General features: G+C 46.1%; 1 protein-coding gene across 7 annotated transcripts in view; it reads left to right on the forward strand.

Annotated features, from left to right (window-relative positions):
- The window catches only part of HPCA (hippocalcin), a 301,157-nt gene that overhangs the window by 175,019 nt on the left and 103,313 nt on the right, over nt 1-22,825 (forward strand). For 4 of the 7 annotated variants that reach the window (XM_078680747.1, XM_078680750.1, XM_078680752.1 and 1 more), the window contains one exon: nt 6,748-6,785. The exons of 1 other annotated variant lie outside the window; for it this stretch is intronic. Coding sequence is in view for 2 of the 6 variants with exons in the window: in XM_078680745.1 (XP_078536871.1) it covers nt 6,210-6,237; nt 6,748-6,785 (66 nt within the window). In the remaining 4 variants the exon portion in view is untranslated. Of the gene's footprint in view, nt 1-6,127; nt 6,238-6,747; nt 6,786-22,825 lie in introns of all 7 variants that reach the window. 2 more of the 7 variants (XM_078680745.1, XM_078680746.1) reach the window with 1 other exon arrangement.

Genomic DNA, 22,825 nt, shown 5'->3' on the forward strand with positions numbered 1-22,825 from the left:
CGTATGCAATTCTCCGATCATTCCAGTTATGAAACGTACTGATCCAAATGCACCCCCAGTATATCGATTAGTGATCGACCTACGAGAGCTTAATAAATGTATTATTCCGCAGTACCCAGTTGTCCCAGACATCTCTTCCCTATTGACAGCCATTGATTCCGAAGCCATGTTCTTTACAGTAATCGACCTCAAGAACGCATTTTTTAGTGTTCCAATTCATCCAGACAGCCAGTTTCTTTTCGGATTCTGTTTAAATGGAAGGAGCTATATGTTCACACGCGCTCCTCAAGGTTTCACAGAAAGTCCTAGTATTTACAGTCAAGCACTTAAGAGACAACTTGATAATGTTCACATGCCAACTGACACTGCCCTGCTCCAGTATGTCGATGATCTACTGATCACAGCCCGTTCTGAACGTGCTTGCGAACGAGCATCCCTCACAGTTCTGTATTTCCTAGCCGAGATGGGGCACAAGGTGTCCCCTTCAAAACTTCAATTCTGTGTCCAGCAAGTGGTCTACTTAGGACACTTGCTGTCCAAGAGGGGTAGGCAGTTGACACCAGACCGTATCCAGTTAATAGCGAGTCTTCCTCAGCCCAAGACCCAGAAGGAGGTACGTGCCTTTATCGGCCTTACTTCTTATTGTAGACAATGATTCCTCAGTATGCATTTCTAGCCAAGCCACTGATACAGTTAACCACACAGGAGGCAGCCGCACCGACTGTTCTCCCTTGGACATCTGAACATACACTTAGTTTCAACGAATTAAAGAAAGCTTTATGTCAAGCTCCAGTTCTAGCCACACCGAACTACAGTAAGCCTTTTACACTTTTCGTCACAGAACGCGAAGGTACAGCATTATCTGTTCTCACACAAGATCAAGCAGGACAATACAAGCCCTGTGCTTATTTTTCGAGCACATTAGATCCAGTCGCCCAGGCTTTGCCTGCGTGCCTCAAGTCAGTTGCAGCCACAGCACTAGCTATTAGGCAAAGTGATTCCATAGTCTTAGGACACTCCTTGACAGTACAAGTTCCACACTCCGTGGAAGTTCTTTTAAACCGAACACAAACTCAGCACTTGACAATTGCACGTTTAACAGGTTATGAATTGACACTGTTCCAGCCACACATAGAAATCAGACGCTGCAACATTTTAAATCCTGCTACACTGTTACCATCAGTTACTTCGAATCCTGACCCACATGACTGTGTGGAAGTAGTTAACATTACGACAAAGCCAAGACAAGATCTGACAGATACTCCGTTACCAGACCCCGACCTGACACTTTATGTGGATGGTTCATGTATGAGAACTAGTACAGGAGATCTAGTCGTCGCGTATGCAGTGACTACTGACACTGAAGTTATTAAGACACACCGTATTGATACTCTGTCCGCTCAAGCAGCAGAGCTAGTTGCTCTGACACAAGCCTGCATACACGCCAAGAACTTGAAAGTTAATGTTTATACAGATTCACGCTACGCATTTGGAGTTGTACACGACTTCGGAGTGCTCTGGCAGGAGAGAGGTTTCATGACTTCTCATGGAACCAAGATTCAGCATGGTCTCCTTATTCAAGCTCTGTTAGATGCCATACACTTACCGACATCTATCGCTATCATGAAGTGCAAAGCACATACGAAAGTTACTGACATTATTTCCCAGGGTAACGATCTAGCAGATCGCACAGCCAAGCTTACAGCCCAGACTCCAGACATTCAAGTTAATCAGACACATACTCCAGATCCGACTACATGCATGACAGTTAAGGACCCTACTCAAGATGTCATAGATATCCAGTTACATACTACTCCCGATGAAATCAAGAAATGGTCCGAACAAGGAGGGGTCCAGACAGATCAAGGATGGTTAACGAAGGGTAGAGCCACATGGTTTCTCCCCGACTCTATGGTTCAAGTCATTATTAATACCGCACATAGTCCAGCACATTTAGGAGAAAAAGCTATGTTAGATAGTATCCAGAACATTTGGTTTAACAAGCATTTACGAGCTGCAGCCAAGCAGAAAGTCCGTACCTGTATGATATGTTGTCAGTTTAATCCAGGTAAAAGTGTCCCGGTGGAACAAGGTGGTTTCCAGCCCCCTGACCACCCTTTTGAAGTCCTCCAGATGGATTATATTCAGATGGAGCGATGTCGAGGTTTCAAGTATGTCCTTGTAGTTGTATGCGCTTTGTCCAGGTGGACAGAAGCATATCCAGTCCCAGATTACACAGCCGCGACCACTGCCAAGCAGTTGGTTCGTGAATTCTTCCCTCGTTATGGACTCCCTAGAGTCGTATATTCTGATAACGGCCAGCCATTCTCATCTGAACTCATGAAGCACGTTTCCCTTTTGCTAGGGTACCAGTGGAAGTTCCATTGTGTACGCCATCCTGAAGCAGCCGGTCTTGTAGAGAGACATAACCAGACCCTGAAAATCCGTATTGCAAAAGTATGCAAAGAAAAAGGTGTGGACTGGCTAGTAGCCCTGCCAGTCGCTTTATTTTATATGCGCATGGTCGCACATTCCAGATCAGGTCTGTCCCCGTACGAGGTCGTATTCGGCCGCCCCCCTAACATGTGGGGTACTCCTAGACCCCGAAGTATTACCGATGTTTCAAGTAATATGCTGACAGATTACCTAGCTTCCTTGATGTCTGCCCTCAACTCATGTCGTTCACAGGTTGCCGCCGCATTTCCAGACAATACCGAGGTGGCACCGCATGAAATCGTCCCAGGATCCATGGTGATGGTCCGCAACTTTGACAGATCAAGTCCGCTGGAGCCTCGATGTAAAGAGCCCCGACAGGTCCTCCTCACCACCCGTACAGCCGTGAAGTTGGAAGGACGCAAGGGCTGGGTGCACCTTTCTCATATTAAACTTTTTAATGGACTAAAACCCGTCTTAAAGAACATTTCCCAGGATTCAAAGGATTGCCAGAATATTGTTCTCAAGGACTGTCCCGCAAAAGACATTGCTACAACCCCTCCCCTGTTAGAGAAAACTCCGCAGCAGGAGTATAAACAGAAACTACGGTCTAGTAAAATAAGTCAGTCAGTTTGATTGTCTAAGTCCTCCCCTAGGTGAAACGGTTAGACTGTTTCTGACATGTATAAAATAGACCCCCATAGTGAGAGAGTTAGTCAAAACTCAATCCGATGTATCGTTTTTCTATGTTTCATATTGTTTTCCAGCCTTATGATTTCCTGCACCAGTTATGCATTTTACTTATGTTTCCCAGTTTCACATGTAAATAAGTCTGCTAATGCTACAGTAGAGCACACGTTTAGTGATCTGCCCCCTCATGAACTGTCCTACCGCCTCGCTATGCGTAATAACTCATTTATCCGTATGTTACATTACTCACACCAGACCAGCAATGCCACTAATTGTTGGGTGTGTGGTCGACTCCCCCCTTTCCAGATACCGAAGGGAGTTCTGCCACTTTTTCCTTATCCATTCTCACATAATGGTTCGTGTGGAGCATGGTCCACGTTAACGTCATCCTCAACAGATATGTCTTTTCTTAACAGTACATGTTTCCCAGACAAGCAAGGTCTTCCCCACAGAACCGGGTTAGATCTAGAGAATGAAGTGTACAATTTAGGTAATTATTCGTCGAATTTTATGGTCCTGAATGTTCAGTCTGATACTACTCCAGACTTACCCGCTATTTCAGTACTACCAGTCAAAGGCGAATTATGTGTCCGAAATAATGGTTCCGTACATGTAGGACATAGTGAATGTACTACTATTGTCAAGTATAGTGACAGTGGGAAATCTATTTTCTAAACTTCACGTCATTCATATTTTATTTGTGGTCAAACCGCATATGTTCGTCTGCCCCTCGATTGGGAGGGAACCTGTTACATTGCCTTCCTACTGCCACCTGTTTTTCTAGCCCCATCTGATTATCATAGAAACACACATCTAGTACACATTAGACATAGAAGGGAGTCCCCAATTGTCGATTATACTGAAACTGCTCTAGAACAGTATACAGATTTCAATAAAGGTTTCTTCTTCTTTATAGGCCCTGTCCAGAATAGTAAGTTAATCCGTAGGTTAACCAGAACCCTTGAAGCTGTAATAAATGAGACTGCCTCTGCTCTAGGTAACTTAACTGAAGAGCAATCTGCTATGAGATTTGTCGTTTTGCAAAATCGTCTCGTCCTTGACGTCATACTGGCCGATAGGGGCGGGGCCTGTAGAGTCATCAGATCTAGTTGCTGCATTTTCATTCCAAATAACGCGCCGTCTGTTTATTCAGCTATAACCAGACTCCATAAAATTGCCCATCTGATACACCAAGATCCAGGCACCTGGACATGGTCCGGTTGGTTCTGGAATATAATTTCCGCCTGGGGATGGAAAATATTGTCCTTTCTAGGTATTGCAGTAGCGATCATATTCAGCTGCTGCCTCTGTATACAATGTGGCCCTGCGATTTGCGGCATGTGTGCTACCTCTTGTATTCCTAGTCCCAAGCCCCGTTCTAAATCCCGTTCCAGGATAATTCGAGACGAGCAAATGATACTGTATGAAATGATAGATGGTATCATGAATATTGATGTTTCCTGATGGAAACGTAGTGACAAGGAGGGAATGTGGAAAAGTAAATTTTGCCATGTTCTGTGTCCCTACGTGTCATCCATCATATGTTATGTGTGCATGATTAAATATGCATATGCATTCCCCATGTCCGATTAATGACGCAATTACAGTTGTGTCCACCTCTAGTATGTCAGTTTCCAGTCCTCATGAATACTACGAATATCAGGCCTATGTAAAGCTACGTTGCCACGTTTCTCAGTGTGCACGTTATTCCATTATAATTCCCCGTTTCTAGGCCTCAAAAGGGCCTGGACACCAGATTCAGCTCCTGTCTCCTGAAACCTCGCTGAGGAGCGATACAGCCCCCACCTGTATCCTCGACCCTTCACTTACTTCCTGCCTCTCAGTGCCCGGTGCAGCCTGGCTCAGTCTCTGAGTCTGCCAAGAGTATGTTATGATTCCAGTTATCAGTTCAGTCCTCCTTCTCTGCATTCCTAAGCTACTGAACTGCATCAATAGTTTCCGTCATTGTCTAGCCTTCTCGTCTCCACGTTAGAGAAATACTGTATTTAATGGTCATTTCATATTCTTCATCACGCACTACATGTAGAATAATGCATGGTCCAGTCTTAGAATCAAGTTAGCCTTTACCCTCCTGACTTCTAGTTTATATCAACATGTTCCCTAAACATCAGATACTAGATAGGGTTTAGGTACATGTCGCTCCGACCCTCCAGACTTCAGTCTCTGCTCCTAGCACAGAGTTCATAGCCCCCAGCTTCTCCTAGTAATACGTCATTGCCAGTTTGCGCGCACCATCAGGTTAGAGGTCCCGGCTCCTCAGGTAGCCCCCTCCATGGTTTCCGCCCCATTCATGACATATCCTGTTACGTTTGCACCACATGTCTATGTATACGCCCAGTTACACCTACTTTCGCCCTTATCTTTCGCGACTGCTACGCGTCACGCCTTCTGCTCCACCCACTGCTACGCCTACTGCAATGTAATGCTATGTGTTTGCGTTATGTATATATGCTCATGTATTGTTATTAAAAGTCAGCGCGCTCATCCCAGATCCAGCCCCAGCAGCTGCTGGGCCCTGTCATCCTATTCCCATGCAGGTTGTCCTGTTCCTGTCCTTATGCTGTATTAAACCTGCAAAACTCCTACTACCTCGAATCTTGACTCTTATTTATTGAGCTATCTGTTATGATATACGTCTAGTCAAAAAGAGAGGTATTATTTATTTATTTACCACAATGTGACGGGCAGCTGAGCTTACGTGGATCTCCTTGGCTAGTGGGCATGCCTGCTGGGATTCCCTGCTAAGTGTGTGTGTTTGTTGCTTAGCCCTGCCTGGTGTCTGGTAGCTTTCTGGTATAGTGGGTTTCCTAACTTAGCCTACCGTTTCAGAAGCATTGTGTTTGTTCCAGAAATGTTCCCCTTTTGGGGCATATTGCGCTTTGATTGCGTGAAATTTGCACTTGTAGATTAACGCTTGGGAGTGGGCATGCTTCTTTCATGCCAGAGGAGTAGCTATGACCATTTCTACCATGTCATATTTCAGCACTTCCGTTAACCTCTGTAAAGCACCTTGCTCCGATAGCGCCCTGGGAAGAAAGAAAAATGTGCTGCTGCTGGTACACCAAATGAGGCAGCAGGGGGTCCTTTTTACAGGTCAGTCCCTGGGAGGCTAGTTCACTCATTTACTTGTAAACACAAACCTCTCCCTCCCCATATTACCGGAGTCCCCTCCAGGCTGGTAGCAGGTTGTTTGTCGGGGTGGGTCAGAGGTAGATGGGACGGCAAGTAAAGGGGCTGATAGGGTGTTTACTGCGACAAAGTGATTAGCAAAGCTTTGAACGGGATCACTGAAGCTGCGGTCGAGGGACTGCTGTCTGCAGGACCTGAGTGCAGAGAGTTCTGTCGCCCCTCTAAAGATGGCGCTCTGGGCCTGTGCCCAGCCTGCCCATGACAAAAGCCGGCCATGCTGTAAGCATTAAGAAGCGCCCTTCTCCACTCCTATAAGCGCAGGACTCTGCCCTTTCTAACCTACGTAAACGCATCTATGAGCATGGGGCAATGCTTATTTCACACTGGGGATGGGGGAGGGGGGGGGGGGGGGTGGACAAGATTTCACCATGTGTAAGAATGTCACAATTTCATATTCCAATCTTGTTCTTGCAGTGAGCGGACTTCTGCACCAGCTCCTGTGGTTCTGCCGGGTAAGTCAGTGATGTAATTTCTGCGTGTTGCACGTCATTCCTATCTCCTATGTGTATTTAATTTACCTCCATGGTCTCAGACTGTTTCCTTGGGGTCTCTCTCTTCGTTTCCCGTTGTCTGGGAGGCCTTTCTCATTTCTTATAAACTGGTGTCTTTTTCTTTTTTCATTGCTTTCAATTAAATTCTCTTCCCTCCGTCTCACTTTCCCTGTTTCTCTCGTACTGCTTTACACCAGGTCTAATATTTTAATGCAGGGTGAATATTCTAGTGCAGCAACTGAGGTCGATCCCATGCATCAAAAGGTTACTGGTGGGCGGCACACAGAGACACTCAGAAGCATTGTGCATGTGCTGCCTGCACTTTGTAGGCTGTCCACACCTTGCATTTCACTTATCACCAGTCCCCCAATGCCCTGGAAATGGGGTCCTAGTTCACACTTAAAACGAATGAGCTGTGCACCTGCCTCTAGTGTCTTGAGTCAAAGACACAAAAGGTGATGGGAGCATGCTTTCAACAAGTCTAACCACTGGTAATTGCGCGGACTAGCATTCCAACCTATTGTTCTTTTGCCCACCATACCATCTCAGGTTAGACCCAGTCTTATGGAAATCAGTCTTGGTCCTGCTCCAACCTGCTATGCCAAGTCCTCTCTGAACTGTAAGACAAGTGACCCAACACCAGTTATAGCCTGATTAGGGCTCTTTAGTTGAGTGTAGCTTGGATCCAGTGGCACAGTGAGCAAGGGACCCACGTCTGGGCATCCTATGGCCATGGAGGGCATTACATCAACACACGCAAAGGGTGATGGGAGGAATGCTTGTAATAAGTATAACCTCTGGCATTTGCACAGGGTAGCATCTAATGCATTGTTACCATGCCATCTCATATTAGACCCATCCATATGCAAGTCCGTCTTGGTCCTTATCCAGTAGAAAGAGCCTAGCCTAGCCTAGCTCAAACTGCCAACCAGGTCCGCTCTGAACCGGAACACTAGCACCCAAGCCCGGTTTGAGCCTTAAGTGTCCTTTTTGGCTATCTCTTCACTAGCTGAGAAGGGAGTGAGACTGAGTGCAAGATGAGCAACGGAGGCTTCTGATTTTCGGAAAAGCTGCACAAGACATGTCCTTGATTCATTGTGGTCCTCCTTTTCTGCTTGTGTGCTGCTTCATCCCTCCATTATGCCAGGCACATTGTGGGACCTTCTGCGTTCATAGGCTGTTTTTGGTTGTTTCTCTTCAGGAGAACTTGTGAGATCTTGTGCCTGCTCGCGTACATTGCAGAACCATGTGCATTCAGGGTATGCGCTCGGTCTGCATCCTTCAGGAGAACTTGTGCCTGTTGGGCACATTGTGAAACCTTGTACATGCATTCATGGTTACTGTATCTGTCACCATCCTGAAGGAGTACTTGTGCCTGCTGGAGTCCATTCTTGGTACATGGTTCCTGTGGGACTTTGTCTGCCAGGGTCTATCATGGAGCCTTCGGCTAGGAACTATGTTCCCCGGATCCTCATCCGGCAGAAAAGCTGGTCATGGTTTTCCAGCCTTGCTTCTCAAGATTGTAGCATGAACCCTGCATTGAACATTTTGTGTAGCGGCTCTACAAACCTGATTTTAATTTCACTCCCAACCCTTAAATGGGAGCTTGATAGCAAATTGAGATATCCCTTTTTCTGTGACAAAGAAAAAATGTTTGCCATTTACCAGTCATTCGTAATGCTGCTTTATGGAACTCTGACATGCAGGCACCAGACCAGACCGTAAATTATACAACAAGCATTGGCAAACCCAATAAATCTTGCCTATGAGCAAACTATTTTCTTTGGCAATTGGGTGGGCGTAGGTAACGGGGGCATGAGGGGGGTATGAAGGGTTATTAACTAGGGGGCATGATTGGTTGGTGACATGGGGCATGAGGGGTGGGTAACCGGAGGATAAAAAAAGGGATAAGAAGCGGCCAGCAATGGCCACTTCACAGTGTGATTTAAAAAAAAAAAAGTTATTTACTTTTTTTATCTTCTGTCAGTGGAAGTGGGGGAAGAGAAACGGACGGGAGAAAGTGTGATAGGGAGGAAAAAAACTGGGATGGGAGGGGTGAAGAAGAAATGAGGTGGAGAAGAAACAGGATGTGGGCGGGTGGGGCAGGTTAAAAAAAATCCAAACACTGACACGCCCAGTGTTTCCATGTTTTAGGGGGGAAAAATAGTACCAGAATCACAGCGTAAGCAGCAGAGGGACACTAATTAAACGTATTTAATATGTGCTTGGTCCATGCACCACCGAATGAAAAGGAAGTGACGCATAGCAAGCGCTACCCAATTAGAAGGCAGCAAAGAAGAATGGCAATGCTGCAAACAAATGGTAAGCATTGGGCAGGTTCCATGCCCATTATATAATAAGAGTTGTGCAAGTGAGAGTGCATGTACCAGAGCATGCTCATGCAGGTGAGACCTAAAAAAATAATCATTAAGCAGCCATCATGGAATCTCCCTTAATATTTTGAAACGCTAAGTCTCATTTGTAGGCAAAATCGTAGAAACATTATTTTCAATTAACTTCTTTTTAGAACATGTTGGACTGGCTATCAAAAAGCAACATATTTTCTTAATTGTAATTAGAATATAAAAATGATTAACTTAAGCCTTGTTGAACATAATTTTACACCGTCACTTTAACATAGCACTCTGCTGCGTAGTCTTTTAATGCAGTGCAGTGATATAGTCTGTTCGTGTTTCCAGTATTTGCAGCAAAGATTTCACACACTGGAAATCTAATTTTGTGAGGCAATTATTTTTGTGTATTAAGCATTATTCAAGAAGAGCTTTATATTAAAATTGTTCTTTGGTCGGAAAAAGTAATTGTATTATTCCCTTCCAGGACAGTGCTTTTTTGATGTAGGTTTGTTTGTTGTTGTGAATATTTTTTTTAAGATTTACTCATTTTAGAAAATGAGTATAATGAACATCAAATCGGTAACCGAATAGGAAGTGAGGCAATGACAGCATTAGTGAAGTCAAGATAGTGGCAGACACAATAAGGCAAAGCACAAAAGCAGCAGGTCGTGACATTAGGTACCGTCTCTTAGTAGGGGGCATGAGTCTCAGCCCGCCTCGCCATGGGCCGAGTGATGTACGGAGCTTCCCAGCATGTTTCCAAGGTTTTTTAGTGTGTAGACTTGGCTGCGTTGCCCCTCTTCATGTTCCCTCCCATGATGCACTTTCCTTCTCTCAGACCCCTAGTCCTCCCCTGCTCCCTCATTCATACAGCCTCTCCCCCACTCCCTGCCTTCTACTTACACACGCCTCGGGACCCTATTCCTGTAACAAGGGCAGGGCATCTCCTCCGAGAGCGGTCAATTGGTTCACTATCTCCTGCCATCTCTCGAGATGACGCTCAGCATTTTCATCCTTTCCAACCTTATGAAATTGCTTTTCTTCTACCAAGACCCATTACTATATATACTTCATCCATGTGGTGGTCTGCAGCGGCACATGCGCCATCCAGTGGCCCGTGATACGCCATCTAGCCTGCAGAAGACCCAAAGAGGTAAAGCGGGTACATATCCTCATGCCAACCCTCTGGGTAGACAGCAGCCCCAAGATGGCAAAGTCAGGGAGTTTCCTCCAGTTTGCAGTCATGAGCCCTCTTGGCTCTGCCACCACTGTGCGCCAAAACTCTCCCAAATGTGGGCATATCCAGGTCATGGGTAGGAAAGTTGCTGGGCCGACTTCGCATTTAAGTCATTACCCGCCACCTCCTTCACCTGTGCACATGCTCTGTCCCAGTATCGGTCTGCCAGGGGGTTGGCTAAATCTTCTACCCACATCTGTCGCACCCTCATTGTGTCCTTATATTGATCCAGTTTAAGTACCGCATAGAGGCAAGATAACATGCCGCTACTAGAATCGATGTCCAAGACAGCCCTCTACATTGGGGACTCCGTGGGCTCCACCAGAAAGTCCAGCCACATCTCTTGTATTGTTCGAGATATCTCCGCGTATCGCAAAACTGACCCGGACCAAGGTTAAACAGTGCCTACGCTTCTACAAAAGAGACCAATATGCCTCTGTGATAAAGATCGCCAAGCAACTATCACTCCCCATCCGTCCACGGGCTCACATCCATCACTGTATGCATCTGCTGGAGTGGATCCGGCCACCTCACCAGTAGCTTCTTGGTGTAGGGTTTGCGGCGGAAGACTCTGTCCATCGCCACCTCCAATGCGGCCGCCACCTGTCTCACAACGTGTGGGAATCCCACGGAGTCTCGAGGATACCTCAATGGGAAGTCTGGTCCCATAGTCAGCCCATCGAATAGCCGTTTCTCCCAGTTCGGGCCCTCATCACACCATAGCACCGCATATCAGCCGCACCCTGCCAAGTAGTAGAGGAACAAATCGGGGACGGCAGTCCCCCCCTTGTTGAGGTCTTCAGAATGTACAACTTCACTCTACTCTTCTTCCCTGCCCACACAAGCGATATTGGTAGACTATTACGGGTTATAAAGGTAGAGTGGGCACAAAAAGTGTTTTGTAATACATACAAACAGCGAGGGAGAAGGCCACCTTGCTCAGGGCCCCCTGCCCCAAAAACGAGTGGCAGTGTTCCAGATAGCTATCGAAGATTTTAGTCTCCGTATCACCCTTCCCATTTCATATTCATATTACCACTCTGGTGTTTGAGCCGCCTGAATCCCCAAGTACCTGGAACGCCTGCACTTCCTAAGGTGCCCCTTTCTCTGTTAGGTCCTCTCAATCTACCAACTCTAGCTCAGCCAGCAGGAATACCACAGTTTTCAGTTTGACACAGTACCAGATGTGTCCATCACCTTCATAAGGAGGGGAACTGCCGTCAGGGATATCGCAAATACACAAGAGTGTTGTCTGCATCCATCAACAAGATATGTGTTCTGTAACCATGTCATATACTCCAGTCGGCCGTGTTGGCCCTGAGATATATTTCCATCGGCTCCACCGCTAGGGCGAATAGTAATGAGGATAGAGGGCATCCCTGCTTGGTGCCCCTAGCTATTTTTATTGGGTCAGAGACCATGTTCCCCATTCGCACTCTGACCAGCGGCGCCGAATACAGAAGTAGAACCCAATGCATGAATCAGAGGCGAAACCCATCTTATGTACGCCCCCTACAGATACACCTGGTTTAGGTAGTTGAATGCCTTTTCGACATCAAGCGCCACCAGAGGTCATTCCAACCCTTCCCTTCTGACAGAGTGCAGAACATGAGACAAGCGACGCAGGTTCATATGCGTGCCTCTCTACCTGGGATGAACCCACATTGGTCTTCATGCACCACTATCCATCGCAGCCTAGTGGCCAGAGCTTTTGCAAGGGTCTTGGTGTCAACTTTAATCATTGCTAATGGGCAATATTGAGTTGTCAGCATCTTTATCTGATTTGGAGATCATAACTATCAGCTACCATATTTACAGGGTCCCCCATTGTGTGCCTTGCCGTAGTCGCGGCTCCCCTCCAACCTCGCCAGTAGAGCCCTACTCGTCTCACCCATGCACACACACACTTGCTGCGCTCCTCCTGGTGCAAAAAGTCATTCCACACTACTCCTTACTTCCTCATAACAATCAAACATCCCTCCCCCCTGGTAAACACTCATTGCTCCCAACGGTGTCTTCCCAAACATTTTAATGTAATTGAATCCCTCAACCCCCTTATCTATGTTCGGGTAGAAATGTGGCATGCAAGTGATACCTACGCATTCAAAGTGTGGGGCTTTGCCCCGGGTCCCAACCTGCAGCCGATAGGCAAGCAAGGTAGAGCGTAGAGTCACACCTGTGGTCACAGAATCTCAGGAATAATAGTACGAAACATAGACCCCTGGATTGCAATTTCACCTCAACGGCTGCTAAGGATGGGCTTAGGCGTTGCATTTTCTGAGTGTAGTCTGTAAAGATGTGAATGACATGGTTGTCATACCTGGGGTCACCCATTCTGTGGACTGCCTGCAGGATCACATCTCAGCCGTGGTAGTTGAGGATTTTTGCTCTGATAGCCCAGGGTGGGTGGGTTGCAGGGGCAGCCGGGGAGCCAGTGACCTATGCGCCCTTTCAATGACGAATATTGGCGACTGGCTATTTGGTGCAACCTTTGCCCTGATCTACCTCTGCAAGAACTGCTCCGGTGCAGCAGTTTCAATTCCCTCAGGGGACCCCACAAATCTGATATTTGTGCATCTGGAGCTCCCCTGCCCATCTTCCGCCTGGGCTTCCAGCCATCTGTAGGTCTCTGATAGTTCAGATACAGTGGCTTTCAGACTCATCCTGAAGCAACTTTACAGTCTTCTCTGTTTCCTGTGACCTTTCCGACACTTTGCGATGGTCCGCTCACAGTAGATTAACATCTAGGGCAATAAAGTCTATATTAGATTTGAGCGTGGTCTTGGATCGTTCAATAGCTGCCATTCAATCAGGGGTTTGTAAAGTGCAGCTATGTCACCCCCATTTGCTGCAGATGCAGGGCCAGCCATGTCCGAGCCAGGTGCAATGTTCTGGTCTATTTTTGTCTGCTTGGTGCTTCCGAGTTGCCTGTTTCCCCCCCCCATAGTCTGAATTGGTTAAGGGGGGCAGGCAGTCTGGTCGCTCAGGCAGTGTTCTACAGGATTCAGATTGACCACAGTTCTCCACTCCAAGGGGCACCCAGGCAAGACACGCACACCAGGAGGCCACCCTCCCTCGAAAAACAAGAAGTCGAAGTGGTCCCCTCCTCATTGCATCCGTAACCAATGGCTCGCTGGCAACAAGCCCCCCCAAGCTGCCAAGTCACAAAGAAGGGCAGTACATGTTTCCCCTGCACCAGCTCTACCTCCACCACGGAATCCACCACAGGGCGCGCCCTGTACCGAACATCACTTCACTATGCAAGTCAATGAGGGGGCCAGCGGGGAGTCTCCACAGCCCCCCTCAACCCTGTGTCCGCCTGTCACTTCCTGTCCGGGGGCCTCCTTCCTCCAGCATGGCCCCTATGGAGAATTAATGAGGTTTAAAATATTGTGTTCGAGGCATATGGGCTGCAGATGGTACATTTATGAATAGATCGCCATCTGGTGTTGGGCTCGGATGATTGCACTTTGTTTTTCTTCTGGAGAAGTCTTTGTCGTCATAGGTGACTCCTCCTCTCGGTGTTAGTGCGCATGGGCATCGGCTCCATCCTTAGATTGTTTTTTTCCGCCATCGGGTTCGGATGAGGATCGAAGCGCTCCGGACCGACTTCAACAAAGAAGGTTATAACCGGCGCGTATTCCTTTCCAAATCGACGGTATCGTTATCGAACGCGACTTCACTCCATACCGACGCGATTCGAAGGACGACGACTACGAGAAACTCGACGTAGTCCAGCCCGGGGTCCATGGAAAGGACTCCATTCAAAAAATGTCCAACGTGTGGTGCTAAGTTCCCACACAAGGACCTACACGAAGTGTGCAACCTCTGCTTGTCCCCTGAACACGAATCCAGGGACTGTGAGGCCTGTGCAGCGTTCTCGTCAAAGTCGACGATTAGAAACCGTCGAGCCCGAAGACACGAGGTATCGAGAATGCAGTCACAAGCAATCCCGGAGCTGTTCGAGGACCAGCACCCAGAAGAGGAGGAAGAAGAGGCCGACGAGGCGGGGTCAGAAGCGGACGAGTCCGACGTCGAGGATATCGACGTCCAACAAACCGTGAGTGACGACGTCCCTTTACCGAAAAACAGACCCCGCACGGTGTCGACCCCGCCCTCGAGCCCGGTCAGACAACCGAAAAAAGTTTCCAACGCCCCGCCTTCGAGCCCGGCAACGAAACAGAAACCGAAACACTCGGTCCCCCATCATAGTGGTTCCGGTTCCGATAAACCGACCACATCGACACCGAAGCACCAGGTCAAGGAAAGCTCGAAGTCGAAGCAGTCCATGTCGACACCGAAGCACGCTTCGGCGCCGAAAACACCCTCGACACCGGGGACATCTTCGATACCGAAGAAGTCGGATCCGAACAAAACTTCGGCACCGAAAATACAAATGGACATTTCAAAGAAAAAACACCTTTCGGAACCGAAAACTGCGGTACCGACACAGGAACACGGAACGGATCCTAAACAAAAGACTTTGTTTATTGACCCAAAGACTGGCAAGGTAGTCACAGAACTACCTAAAAAGAGGAAACATGAACATTTGGACGACAAGGCTCATCCAAAGAAGAGAACAATGGGGACGAATACAACTCCTCCCCCTTCTCCCAAACCTCACACACCATCTTCGCCTCTTCCTCACAATAGGCCAGATATTCCTCCCACATGTCCATCTACACCTACAACAGATGGAGAGAGTGACACAGGGGAGGGGGAACACCCTGGGGATGATGAGGACACAATCCCAGAGGAGGCAGACCCATGGGAGGAGTATAATGTGGGATCAGGTAATGATACCGACCTTGAGTCATATCCCTCAAAACCTTCACCTCCTGATGACAATACTGGGTTTGCACAACTCATTACTAGAGCAGCAACATTTCATAAGGTAGACCTACATACAGAACCTCTAGTACAGGACTTCTTATTAGAGACACTACCTACTGCACAAAAAACATCAGGAACACTACCAATGCTAAAAGGCCTTCTCAGTCATACATCAGAGATATTCAAAGACCCAGTGAGGGCTAGGGTATTGAACCCAAGAATTGATAAAAAATATAGGGCAGCTCCAAAAGACCCAATATACATTAAGGGACAAATTCCTCTAGACTCACTAGTGGTCACAAACGCTCGCAAGAGAGCAAACTCTTTATCTACAGGAGAAGCGCCACCTCCTGACAAAGAGTCTAAACTAATAGATGCCTCTGGCAAGAGAGTAGCATCTCAAGCGGCAAACAGTTGGCGCATAGCTAATACGCAAGCACTACTTGCAAGGTATGACAGAGCGCATTATGATGAGTTAGAAACACTCATCAAACATCTCCCTAAAGAACATCAAAAGAGAGCTGATCAACTTATACAAGAAGGGAAGTTAATTACTAACACTTCAATAAAGTGCGCCCTAGACGCGGCAGAAACTGCGGCAAGGTCGACAAATACAAGCATCATGTTAAGGAGACATGCATGGCTCAGAGTGTCAGGATTCAAACAAGAGGTACAAACCTTGTTACTTAACCAACCTTTTGATGGGAAAACACTTTTTGGCACAGGGACAGATGAGGCCCTAGAAAAAATGAAAAAGGATACAGAAACGGCTAAATCAATGGGAGCATTGCAACAGCCGACACAAAGAGGTTCCTTTCGTAGATCCACCTATAGAGGAGGATCCAAAAGTACAGGTACAAACCAACAGCAAACCTCTTTTACACCTACATCACCCAGAGGTAATTCTAGAGGTGGATACAGGGGTAACAACAACAAGGGTAGAGGTCGCGGAAACAACAACAACCGCAACTCTCCAACCCCAAAACAGTGACTTCATAGAGCTTCCCCCAGACCATATAACACCGGTAGGGGGACGCCTATCACAGTTCCTACCTGTCTGGGAAAACATCACATCAGACAAGTGGGTAAGACAAATTATCCAACATGGTTATTGCCTAGAACTCACAGCTACCCCACCAAACATCCCCCCCAAACAGCGTCCAATGAAACAAGATCACCTGACACTGTTAAAACAGGAAGTAATATCACTGCTAGAAAAGCATGCCATAGAGAAGGTTCCACAGCACCAACAGGGAACAGGAGTATACTCCCTATACTTCCTAATCCCCAAAAAGGACGGGTCTCTAAGGCCAATACTGGACCTAAGACCTCTCAACGCATACATAAATTCGGAACATTTCCACATGGTCACGCTCCAACAAGTACTTCCTTTACTGAAGAAAGGGGACTTTCTTTCTACACTGGATCTAAAAGACGCTTACTTTCATATCCCTATTCACAAAGCCCACAGGAAATACCTCAGGTTTGTGGTAGAAGGACAACATTATCAGTTCAAAGTCCTCCCATTTGGTGTCACGACGGCACCAAGGGTGTTCACAAAATGCCTGGCAGTGGTAGCAGCTCACCTAAGAAGACAACAAATTCATGTCTTCCCATACTTGGACGACTGGCTAATAAAAGCCAGGTCGCAAGAGGAGTGTCTGCAACACACACAAAAGACAATTCAGCTACTACACCAGCTAGGGTTCACGGTGAACTACACAAAGTCACACCTACAACCAAACAAAGTTCAACAATATCTGGGGGCTACCATAGACACAGAAAAAGCCAAAGTGTACCCCAACCCAATCAGAGTCCAAGCAATGCTTACAATCATTCAGAGATTTCAGCCACAACACTCACTAACAGCAAGAGTGTTCATGCAGCTATTAGGCATGATGTCATCCTGCATACTGCTAATACCATATGCAAAACTACAAATGCGTCCGCTACAAGAATGTTTAGCGACACAGTGGAATCAGGCTCAAGGACAGATTACGGATCTGGTGTTGGTAGACGACCGCACACACCGTTCTCTGAAGTGGTGGAACAGAACAAACATTACCAAGGGGCGGTCGTTCCTAGAGCCAATTCCACAGGTGACAATAACAGCAGACGCATCGCTCACCGGATGGGGAGCACATATGGACAAATACACAGTACAAGGAAGGTGGAGTGTGCAGGAAAGAACACTGCACATCAACTATCTAGAACTACTGGCAGTGTTTCTAGCATTGAAAGCCTTTCAGATACATGTTATCCACAAAGCAGTCCTGATCAGAACAGACAACATGACAGCAATGTATTATATTCAAAAACAGGGGGGGACGCACTCTCTCCAATTATCCAGACTAGCACAGGAAATTTGGAGATGGGCCATTCCTCAAAACATCTATCTGTTAGCCGAACACCTACCAGGAGTTCAAAACCAGATAGCAGACATCTTAAGCAGACAGTCGGAACAAATACACGAATGGGAACTGCACCAACAAATACTGCAGCCATTCTTCCAAAGATGGGGACAACCAGAGATAGACCTATTTGCCACTCATCAGAACGCAAAATGCCAAAGCTTCGCGTCCAGGTACCCACATCACCTGTCGCAGGGCAATGCGTTATGGATAAATTGGTCCAACAAATTTGCATACGCTTTTCCCCCTCTCCCACTAATCCCATTAGTGGTCAGGAAACTGCAACAACATTCAATGACCATGATACTAGTAGCACCCACGTGGGCAAGACAGCCGTGGTTCACCACGCTCCTGCAACTCTCACAAGTGCCACATCAAAAGCTACGAATTCTACCCATGCACCTTACACAGAACCATGGAGAAATAATGCACCCAGATCCAACTCAATTGAACTTAGCGATCTGGCTCCTGAAATCCTAGAATTTGGGTACTTAGATCTCCCCCCAAATTGCATGGAAATAATTAAACAAGCGAGACGTCCAACCACCAGAGCATGCTATGCAGCTAAGTGGAAGAGGTTTGCTATACACTGTACTAATAACAATATCAACCCTCTAGACGTATCAACAAGGGAGATTATTTGCTACTTGTTACACTTACAGCAATGTAATCTAGCGTACACATCTATCAGAGTACATCTAGCAGCTATAGCAGCATACCTACAAAACAGGCAGCGCATATCACTGTTCAGAGTACCAGCGATAAAAGCATTCATGGAAGGTCTTAAAAGAGTCATTCCACCAAGATTACCACCTTCCCCAGTCTGGAACCTCAACGTAGTACTCACCAGACTAATGGGGCCACCCTTCGAACCTATGCATAGGTGCGAAATACAATTCCTTACATGGAAAGTGGCATTCCTTATAGCCATTACCTCACTCAGAAGAGTAAGCGAGTTACAGGCATTAACAATACAAGAACCATTCCTACAGATACACCAGAATAAAGTGGTTCTTAGAACAAACCCAAAGTTCTTGCCTAAAGTAATTTCAGCATTCCACATCAATCAGCCAGTGGAATTACCAGTCTTCTTTCCAAAGCCACAGACGGTGGCAGAAAGGGCTCTACATACACTAGATGTTAAAAGAGCCATTTTGTACTACATAGAAAGAACACAAGACTTCAGGAAAACTAAACAACTATTTGTAGCATTTTCCCCAACACATAAGGGCAATCCTATCTCTAAAGCAGGCATCGCAAGATGGATTGTAAGATGTATACAAATATGTTACATTAAAGCAAAGAGAACATTAACTGTTCCTCCTAGAGCTCATTCCACAAGAAAACTAGGAGCATCTATGGCATTCTTAGAGAACATTCCCCTAGATGACATATGTAGAGCAGCAACTTGGTCTACACCACATACATTCACAAAGCACTACTGTGTTGATGTACAGGCTGCACAACAAGCCAGAGTGGGCCAAGCTGTATTAAAAACTCTATTTCAGACAGTTGCGACAGACACTGGTGACCACCGCTAGGGAGGTAACTGCTGTACAATCTATTCATAAATGTACCATCTGCAGCCCATATGCCTCGAACGGAATATGCTACTTACCAGTATGCATCTGTTCTTGGCATAGAGGGCTGCAGAGTGGTACATGCCCTCCCTGCCTCCCCGGAAACCTGTGTCTGTCCCAACATTATCTTATTTAGATACATTTACATGGGCATATCTTTATGTACTACACTACACTACTCCATCTAACCCTACTATGGCAAAACAATCTAAGGATGGAGCCGATGCCCATGCGCACTAACACCGAGAGGAGGAGTCACCTATGACGACAAAGACTTCTCCAGAAGAAAAACAAAGTGCAATCATCCGAGCCCAACACCAGATGGCGATCTATTCATAAATGTACCACTCTGCAGCCCTCTATGCCAAGAACAGATGCATACTGGTAAGTAGCATATTCCTTAACCCTGTCAATGGCTAAGCATTTTTGTTTTATTCGAGTTGCAATTTAAAAGTTCAGGCTGTATAAAAATGTGAAATTCTATATATCGATAGTTGAGAGCAAGTAATCTTAACTTATTTCATAGATGATGCAAGCTAAACTGCAGGCAGAGGGCACGATTAATCGGAGGAGTTGATCCTGCAGACAGTTTTGGAAAAGATTGCCCCCGAAGGCCTGTAAAATTTCTTGTAGTGGGCCGGAACTTCCGGAGATAGAGACTGGGCATGTCGGCTGGACTTGGTCCGTGTCTGTAGGGCGAATACAGCAATAATGGCTAATTCAGCAATAATGCAATCAAATCCTTGGGGAGGGTGATCTGTCCTGCTTTCTGGTGCCAGTATGTTTGGGCCAACTATCTTTCTCTCTCATCTGAATCCCATGTTTGATTTGTGCTGTTTTCTGGAGTTTTTCATTTTTCTTTTTACTTTGACAATATATGCCACCAAACGGAATACTGTACTTCCCCTCACTTAATCTTTATTTATTGCAGAGATAACCATAAATGATAAAGAAAAAAGTTATAAAAGCAGCATGCATATATGGGGGAAAACCCAAATTGACAATACATAAAACACTATAAATGTGCAATTAAAAACACAATAACCATGTCATATATGCAAAAAAAGGACCTACACAATTTCATCATTAGAATAAAGTACTTCTATACTTCAGACAGCACTGGGTATAACGGATCACTGCAAGGCAGGTATAAACAGACGGTAAATGTAATAAATACTTCATAACAGGTTGGCGCTGGCTAAAGTTCTCAGATCTTAAAATAGGAATCAAGTAATGCTTTCTAAAAACAGTATACATTTTACAAAAAAAAGCATATAATGTATTGTGGACTGAACTGAACAAGAGTCCCAGGGGCATGGGGGAGCATGGAAAAATAAGGTCTGAGCTCGGGATAAGTGACCAAAAAATTTAGGGTCCTTAGCCTAAAATGTGTGAGCGGATATTCATGCTGTGAATTGGTAGCCCCATATAAATGCAGTTCTATACCAGGCAGAGTTATAATCAGCAGGTAGTCCCCCACCTTAGATTTTGAAAGTACAGTGTGTTCTTTCAACTTATGACTCATAGTAATAAAACGAGTCTGAACTGTTTCTATACAAGATAAAGAGATTGCATCCGGGCTGCAGTACAATTCCGGCAAAACCAAGTGGGCAAACATCTTTTTGAGATAGGTTAGCCATAGTATCCTGTCAACCCCTTCTAATTTCTTAGTTGGCAGCACCTGCTGAATAAAACTCTTTTCCTTCTTTGCCCAAATTGAAATCCACAACATAAGAGGACACCATTTTATAAAACCAGAAATAAGATCAGGATCAGGTCAGCATGGCAGAGGTATGTTGAACTACTTGGTGGGATTGCCAGCATCTTCTGCAAAAAGGCATTCTTCACCTTCTGAATGCCTGGCATGTTCTTAAAACCCCAAAATCCTGCCCCATGTCTAGCAATTAGGTAACACTTGGACTTCTAAATAGTCGCCATCTATTTCATAGGCTTAGAACCCAGTTGCTAGAAAAATTTAAACAAGGCCTCCGTGCTCTGCTCAACTCACCGAGCATACTCGCCTTTTTGACTTCCAGCTGCAGGTTTCATGCAACAAAATCCCCACTTGAGGGAAAGTGGGAACTGACCTAGTCTTAGCATTGTTAACCACACAACTTCTGGATTTAACTCTTTTGGGTCATATACCATAATATGTGTTGGTGCTTGGTTTATAGCCCACTAAAGATCCGCCATAAACTAGAACTGGTCTAGAAGACTCTGTAAACCATTTGGGGTCCTACACTACCAAACGGAATACGAAGGGGATAAAAGTAGCCAAGTGCAAGGGGAGGGTTACATTCTATCCAAGCAGACTTCTGCAGAAAGAATTAAAGTAAGAGCTTCTCTGCTTACCAACATTCGGTCCTTGTCGTGCAGGATTGTGGCTAGCTTTTTCACACTTCTGTTCACCTTTAGCCATTGTGCACAAAGGAGCACAGTGCATGACTTGCAATGAAAGTCTTCATGATGTATGCATTTCCTCTCAGTTGCATACCAGATACCAAGAGCAGTGACCATAGAAAGGGTCCTGAGGCCACTTCCACTCCAGTAACTACTGTCAATCTCTAAATGGGTCAAAGGTTAGGGTGTGACTCCTAAATAAATGTGATCTTTTTCCTATTTTTGTGGTAAGGGAGGATAATGCTCCTATGGAGACCAAACTACTCACCTGCTTTTCCCCATATCACATTCCTTAAATCCTACTGTTCCCTCTCTGGAATCCTTGGCAAACTGCCCCTGAGCCCCCTTTTTTCTGCTCATATCATCTTGCCCATATGGCTTGTCCACCCCCCCCCTCCCACTCACTCCCCATGTGACTTTCTGTCGCCCTTCTTGCTACTCACTTTCCCGCCCTCCCCTTTGGTCACATGCTCTTCTCCCACCACTTCTTAGTCACCGACCCCACCACCTTCTTGGTCGCAAGCTATAACCTCCCTTCTAGGTCGTTTGCTGTACACTGCCCCTCCTCTCTTGCAGTGCGACCCCCCCCAATCTTCCCTCTGCGGGTTGCTTCCATTGCCCCTCTCTCACAACCTCGTACCTGCTCAGCCTCAGCTGGTGTCATATCAGCAGTGCCAGAGTATCTATTAAAGAGGTCCACAAACTTTATAAAAAAAAAAGAATTTGCATCTGGACTCTGCCTAAATCGAGATTAACCTGGAAAGCTCAAGAAGGCAAAGCAGGCTGGGGCAGCGGTGCCCAACTTTGAACTCTAGGCATCAATATTTGAGGGCCCAGTCCAACCTGAGTTCTTAAAAAAAAAAAAAATTAAAGTGCCCTTTTTTTATTTATTGCTCACAGCTGCTGCTACATTGATTTTTTTCTTATAGCTCCTGTGAGGGACAGGCACATAGTCCAACCATGCCAAGATCTATTTTGGATGCCCTTATTTATTTATTTATTTTTGCGATTTTATATAGCGCGAACTTTACCCGAAGGTGTCGGAGCGCTTTACATAGGACCCAGTTTCAAACATAAGGACTGAAGGTTACAAGCGGACAAAAAGTTTGCAAATGTTTGACTTGCATAAGAACCAGTTGAAAACATACGGACTTAGGATTACATACGTTATAAAAAGGTACAAACG

Source organism: Lissotriton helveticus, chromosome 3_1 (assembly GCF_964261635.1).
Source record: "Lissotriton helveticus chromosome 3_1, aLisHel1.1, whole genome shotgun sequence".
NCBI classification, from domain to species: domain Eukaryota; kingdom Metazoa; phylum Chordata; class Amphibia; order Caudata; family Salamandridae; genus Lissotriton; species Lissotriton helveticus.